Here is a 7,288-nt window from a genome sequence, read left to right as displayed (position 1 = left end):
ACAGAACATTCCATTAATAAAAATTAATATATGTTTGCTTTCAATTTGTACTTTTTAATATTTTTATTTAATTCAGCTTTAACATCCGTTTACATGGACACCCAAGTGTAGTGGATTTAAATAAGCCAGCAAAATTGTAGTGAGAAGCTTACACCTGAACTCAAATATATTAACTCCTTGTAAATCCCCTTAAAATTATATTTAAGGAATTAAATTGCCAAAGTCTGTAAATATAAACCAGACGAATAAAAAAAAGAATAGAACAGAGTTTTACCCTTCTCTAAACTTCTGATTACAACAGATACAACCTGCATGAAGTAACTTTTAGTATCCTCGCCTTCAAGCATTTTTACACCAGATCTATTCAATTCAAGATCTCTTTCTTGTTAGATCTAAAGGCACGTTTTCTCAACCCGAAGTTCTCTCTTTTAAAAAATAGCCACTCTAAAAATGTCTTTCATAAGATGAACTAAAGTTCTCAGCAATCCATCGAGAGAAAGCAGAGTAAGCTGCTATAGAGCAAATGCACTTTACAATTACACTTCAAAAGTTACTGAAACATGGGCAACGCCCCCAAGACCCCTTAAACATTTGCATCTCATCTCGACTGGAAATGGCTGAATAAAAGGAAGCATCAAGATGGTACATGAATGGACTGCCACACATATTTCAGTTGCTTGATAAAATGAAACGTCCACTCTCAGATTAATATCTCGAGAGGGGAAAATACGTCATGTCAAGTTGACTCAATGCTTCAATCTCTTCAGCTTTTGCGAAAGAGGCATGCTGTATTATGCAGACCTGACTTTCCATTATACAACAGTACTGTACATTTCTTTCAAACCAAACAGATATGGTTTTCCCACGGGGGACTGACAAAGGTTGCTTAAAAATCTAAAAATATATCATAATAAATAAAATAATCATAGGATACATGACTAGAAAGAAAATATACCCCAAGAAAAAGGGCTCTTACTAATACAGATTTGCTTTGGAGGGAATGCCATGGATGAACATATTGCGTTTTCATTATTCATGCTTAACACGTGCTTTTAATATTCCTGGAACAGGTGGGGAAGTGCAGTTTTTGCCAGTGGCAGAGGGCATGGAAAAAGAACCACCTGTTGTTCTCAAATGAGATGGCAAAGAGTGCCGGTACATGTTAGTTATAGTCATGTTATTTTCGCCGAATCCAGTTCCATTTGCAAAACTATCATGGCCAGTAACATCCATACCATCAGTAAATGGCTTTTCACAAAATCCCATTGCTTTGAGCACATATGCATCATCATGGAGCTCAAAAGGTGTGCTGCAAATACATCAGTGCAAACAAATCCATGAAGCTAATGACGAATAAAATATAACAAAAGTGCACAATAGCCCATACTGATATTTCAACTGCTAAAAACAATAGAATAAGAGAAGGCATTCACGTGTGTGACCTGAATGTCATACATAGAGGCTTCTATAAGGTAATTGTCCCAAGAATGAGAATGAGGTACCTGTTGAAGTCAAAGTGAACTAACTGCATGTCTTCAGAGATTTCAATTTCAACCGTTGCTTGTGGACGGGTCTAATATGCAAAAAACAGTTTAGGAAATACCATCAGCAGGAAAGTGTGAAAAGAGATCGGATAACAAACCCTAATACATCATAGTTCATACATTATGAACTCATGATTTTAATTTATTATAAGGAAAAATGAGAAACCCAGATAATGATACATAGTAAGTGTCTGACATATATGCTTGCAAATCAGCCCTGTACTTGTTTACCAAAACACGCACTTTCAGATATTATTTATGACATAAAACTCATTCATTAAACACAGATACGTACTGGCCAACTAAGTCCAAGGACCAAAAATCCATACTTCCAACATTTTGGATAAATGGTTGGATCTAACTCTAACATACATATCAGGAAATGCCATGAATGAATAATAAATAACTTAAAATCTACGACAACATTATCTCAAATAATCTCGAGATTACATCCTAATAGAATGGGACACTCTTCATCCTACCATTTATCAAGTCTTAATCCCTTTCTTGAACCGCTTTTATACAGTTTAATATAAATATGCATATCCTAACAAACAAAAATATCATACCATGCAATGCTCTCGTAAAATGGAACCCCAACTTTTTGCCCATGCATAAAACATTCAAACGGATCAAAATGCCACTCAAAGATTTCTTCGGGTACAAGAACATCTGCATATATTTTAATTTTTCTGCCAACCTATCCTACCATTTTGAACAACTCCCTTCTAAAGTGATTTTTTTACCCTTGTGCAATTTCTAGAGTTTCTCTCATGTTTCTCAAGGAGACCACCATCGAGAAATATTCTAATGGTTAAAGAAAAATTTCCCAACATATATAAATTACGTACCTGCCATCTCTAAACTTTCTTAAACTCTCTGAACGAACATAAATAACGTCCCTCTTCAGAGTTCTCCATCTAAAGTGCAGTTTTTTCTGTTTCTATGTGCTGCTCATTTTTTGTGAACGTTCAACAAATATCAGAGCCTCTGATTGAGCCTTGAACCCAACAGCCAAGAAAAAACATGAAATGTGATAAATAACATCTTTCACCTGTGTGTTTGTACTCTTACACTGACAGGAAATCACTTCAAAATGTGTTCTCTTCACATATCAATTTCTTCAGTTTTAAGTACAGTTGAGATTAGACAGTAGTTTAGCAGCTAGCTCATATACCAGGTGGCTAAGTGTTTAAATGTTTGGAAATCCCTTCAAGTTGTGTTCTCTTCACATATTATTTTCTTCAGCTTTAAGTACGGTTGAGATTAGACAGTAGTTTAGCAGCTAGCTCATATACCAGGTGGCCAAGTATTTAGATGCATGAAACCAAAGAACTTCACTTAAGAATACATATATATATATATATATATATATCGCATCACCACTAAGAAGGCCCAAGTTCAAACCTCAACGGACTTAGAGAACAAAACAGAGCCTAAGTTTGACAGGTTTAATACCGTGTTGATCTGGCCTTCAAGTTAATGAGGACAAGCTTCATGGCTCCATGTAAATAAAGTGTTTCTCCCAACAAAAATATATATATATACCTCCAAAATTCGGTTGAACCATTCACCTAAGGCATGTACTTGACAAGGAGGCTATGAGTCACAACTTCAAATCCAATCGGGTCCCTCAAGGTTATCAGCAACTATTGTGGTTGGCAATTGAGCCAGCCTCCATCTGGATATTTGGGGGAAGAGGGGGGAACCCGCAAGGTGTTTCTTGAACAATATATATAGATAAACAGACAGATACATATAACCTCAAAAGCACTAGCCTATTCCCAAACTTTTAAAGCTTTTTTGGCTGCCATTAAAAAGAAAACCCTCATAGTGATGTCCTTTCCTACTCCACTAAAAATAAAAAACCCTCATAGTGACTTTGTCCTTTCTTGCTCCATAGAATACTAAATGGACACGTGACCTCTAGAAGAAAACTTTTTCTCACATTTTATCCAACTTCCCAGCCAGCAGCCCTATGAGATCTACAAATAGCTAGCCTCAAAGGGCCTCCATCTAAGCTCCAGTCTGTGCTTTGTGACATCTAGCTTACCTTTCAGATGAAGGTGGGCCATACATTATAAGGTACATTAAGAATTTCTGTAATCAAGTTCTTTCATTTATGTTTAACAGCACATTGGTATAGATCATGTTGAACATATGTTGTCATTGATGTTGTGTTGTCAAAAGTATTGTCATTAATGCATGCTTAAATAGCTTGTCCTATATGTGGCACTTCTTTGAACTCCATAGGAATGAGAAGATGACTGCTTCAAAACAGTGCTTATGCCTAAAAGATGCAAAAGAAATCTGGATGTAAAAGAATCCAAATCGAGGCGGATATCCGGATGAAAATTGAAAATCATATCCAAGCCTCTCGAGTGTATTTGGGCATCCAGGTATCCAGTGGTGCACCAAAGTAACACCTTAACCAAAGACCAAAGACCCAAATCCGGATTTTCATCTTGGCTAGTAGGTGGACCCCATGTACAATGTGGCAGTATAGGAGGCATGTCAGCTGACGCCAGGTGGCAAAGCGGGTGACATGGCAACATGAAGAGTTGACATGTGGCATTTTGGATGGCCAATTGGATAGGTGGCAGTTGACACGTGGCAAGTCCCTAGACATGTGGCAGTAGCAGGGAAAACCACATGGCAGTGGGCTAATTTTGCAGAGGACGTTGGTATGACAAGGCATAGATGACTTGGCAAGAGGACCACATGGCAGTTCTTGATTCATGCACAGAGTATTAACATGGCAGTGTAGTCTCAATATTTGCATCAGGGTAGTGTTTTGGCGAAGGTTTCGTGTGTATTATGGTTTGGCCAAAATGGCAACCAACATAGCATTTGCACCAAAGACAGTGGACCAACCCCAATGGGACCCTTACCAGGCTATCTAGCCATCTAGGAGTGCACAGACATCCAATCATATGGTGATCCGGATGAGAACCACAGCATGGTCATTATCAAATGACCCAAAATCCAGGATTAGATGGATTTAAAATTAGGCAATGGAGTTGGTCAGGGTTCCAGTTTATCAAGGTTTTGTGCAAAAGAAATAGAGTTATCGGAGCTTCCGAGTGTCTATGTAGTTTGGTCGTTTGATGAAGACTTAAATACCAAATGCAAGTGGAGCAAAAGGAAATAATCAGTGTTCTGGCAGTCAAGGTGTCGTGATCTATGGCAATTTTCCTTTCTAGGGATTCTTATTTTGCTTCGTTTTTCCTCATACAACAAGGGTTTTGCAACAAATTTCCCTTTTCATTCAACAATGGAACAAACCGTAAACGACTCATAATACAAGAATTGTCAATATCGTTCCAACAATACATAGCTCAATTAATAACGTGTAATACAGTAGTCATCAACACAGTACTGTAAACCACCTAGTAAATTAATCAGAACAGATTTCAGAACCAAATGATGAGCAGCGATGCTTGTCTATCAATGACCTGGCACTATTATGTAATCTAAAGCAATATACAACTTATCACTTAGCAAGTCTGGAATACCAACTGTTGGATGACCTAGGATTCTGGGCAAGTCAGGTTCCTGGAAATGCAAACTACTACTGAAAATTGAACCTTTTTTCAACGCCTATCTCAAACCCACCCTCCGGATACCTCTTAGAAACTTCTCTGCAACTGTATCTGTGTAGACTGGTGCTGCTACAAGACTCAACAAACCCTTTGACCTGTCTGTGTAATCTTCTATTCATGCCCAGCATTCTCAACTTTGCTTAAACAGATTATCACGAGCCTAATTCAATGTAATACGTGTTCAGCCCAAAAGATGTTATGTTCTGCCTTCAGTGTAGTTGGCATCAGATGTTCCCAGTCACTTCAAGAATTTCGGCCTGCAGGCCTACAGTTACCTCAGAATGGGACTCGTATGGATACCAGCTTCTTCAAGATTATCCCTTTGTCCTACCTCAGTCAAGACATCTTAGGTTCAAGAGAAAATTGGCCTCAGGCCCTTCGATCTCTCCAGAACTCAGTTACAGAAAGAGAGGTCCAGCCCTAGATGAATAATTTGCCTTGCCACAGAATGTTTTTCCAAAGGAGTCTTCAACCTGGTCAGAGATTAGTCACAAAGAGAATTTCGTCCACCACCTTCTAGGAGTCTTGAAATGCCTTGCTACCAAAACTTCATTGCTCCTTAGATAGAAGATACTTGTGTCAAAACAAGTAGAAAATAGGAAAATAAAAGAGAAAATAAGTTTATCAACTAGGGTGGAATCTTTCACTACCAAAATTGATAGGAGAAAAAGAGTCTTAAAACCCTCAGAGCCTTAGGCTCAAAGAAAAATAGAAATAATGATTCAAATCAATGATGATACAAATGAATTCAACCCTCTTATATTTATAGATTTCGTTGAGGGATTCTCTCCTTTGATTAATTGGGTAAAAATTAAAATTCATACCAAGCCCCTACTTTGGGTTTCTTTGCCCAGTTGGTATTTTGGGGGTTTTCCCCTTTATCAAGGACTATAGCCTACAGGGATCGATAGGCTACTTCGTCAGTTTGGCAATTAATTTCATGGGAACATTACAATCCCCCCTTCCCAACATTTCTTGTCCTCAAGAATGACAAGTTCATTGTGGCTTCTTCCATTCCTTCCTTTAGAGCATGTTCCATGGCTTTTTTTGCTCCCTCTATTTCTTCATCAACAAACTCCATATTTTCTTCAAACAAGGACAATGTTGTCTTCTTCGCTAGTTCATCGGCTTCTACCTCCTCTCGTAATTTAGGAATAGAACTATCTTGAATTGTCTCTTTTCCAGTGACATGATCCATTTTAATCCTTGAGCCTTGGCCTGGACAAGCCAATTTCCGACATCTATTTAAAAGGATTGTTTTCACTAAATGGATTTCTACCAGAAGTGCCCTCAAAAGATTCCCATCCTACCCAATCAGGGGGCTTGACAGAAAATATATTAATACTTCTTTCAACATATCGAGGGAAGGTCAAATTATTGGATATATCAATCTTCTCCAGCTCTGAAGACTAGTCAGATATTAAGGTGCTTTCTGGCTTGGTTTCTATATCTACACCATTTGAAATGCCTTTTGGAGAAATGGTTGTATCTACCAACTTCTCGTCATCCCTTAATACAATTTCATCATTATTGTTGTTGTGATCACCACTATTAGTTGATGTTATTATGTTGTTACTGCCAACAAAATCCTGCGCCATTCCCATAATTGTGCTGGCAAGACTCTGCTCATCATGGTGGTAAGCAGAATGCTCTGAGGCATAACTTGAGAATTCAGCAATCCTTGCTGGTGTGACAAGATTTCTCTTGAAAGAACCAAACAGAATTTTCCTTTGCCCCGGTTTCAATCCATCGACCATGGATGGGATGGGTCAACAGAGAAAACAGTTGACCTGCAAGTCAACCATGGAGAATAGGATCATTTCCTTGTTTACACAGTCACTATACTTGATAAGTAGCTCCATCTGGGCCAGATATGTTCCCGACTCAAATTGTCTTAGCCAGTGTTTTTTATGCTTGACCAAATTTTTGAAATACTCCTTGCCCTCTTTCGAAGTACTTGTATCAGAGATTCTCTCCATGATCCATACTCAAGCTGTTGACCTAGATTGTCATTGATGTCAATATGGCAATATTCTGGATGAGTAAACAATGATGTGAAGCCAAGCAGAGCGGATCCATGAAGAAACAGGAGCAAGAAGCCAAGGAGCAAAGCCATCAAAAGACGAACACATCAGAGGAGTA

At 38.2% G+C, this 7,288-nt stretch overlaps 1 protein-coding gene across 3 annotated transcripts in view; it reads right to left on the bottom strand.

The window, feature by feature from the left end:
• Positions 1–231: 231 nt before the first annotated feature.
• LOC149163405 (transcription factor-like protein DPB) overlaps positions 232–7,288 on the bottom strand; it is a 145,951-nt gene continuing 138,894 nt past the window's right edge. For 2 of the 3 annotated variants that reach the window (XM_089431691.1, XM_089431692.1), the window contains 2 exons: positions 1,503–1,573; positions 232–1,309 (listed from right to left, as the gene is read on the bottom strand). In XM_089431691.1, the coding sequence (XP_089287817.1) occupies positions 1,030–1,309; positions 1,503–1,573 (351 nt within the window). In that variant the 3' untranslated portion in view covers positions 232–1,029. The remainder of the gene's footprint in view (positions 1,310–1,502; positions 1,574–7,288) is intronic. The other variant, XM_089431693.1, reaches the window with a different exon arrangement.

This window comes from Pinus tabuliformis, chromosome 5_1 (genome assembly GCF_031772625.1).
Source record: "Pinus tabuliformis cultivar Carrire ecotype Pingquan chromosome 5_1, CPIR1, whole genome shotgun sequence".
Classification (NCBI taxonomy): Eukaryota; Viridiplantae; Streptophyta; class Pinopsida; order Pinales; family Pinaceae; genus Pinus; species Pinus tabuliformis.
Note: the sequence above shows the minus strand (reverse complement) of the source record. Positions and strands in the feature narration are given on the sequence as shown.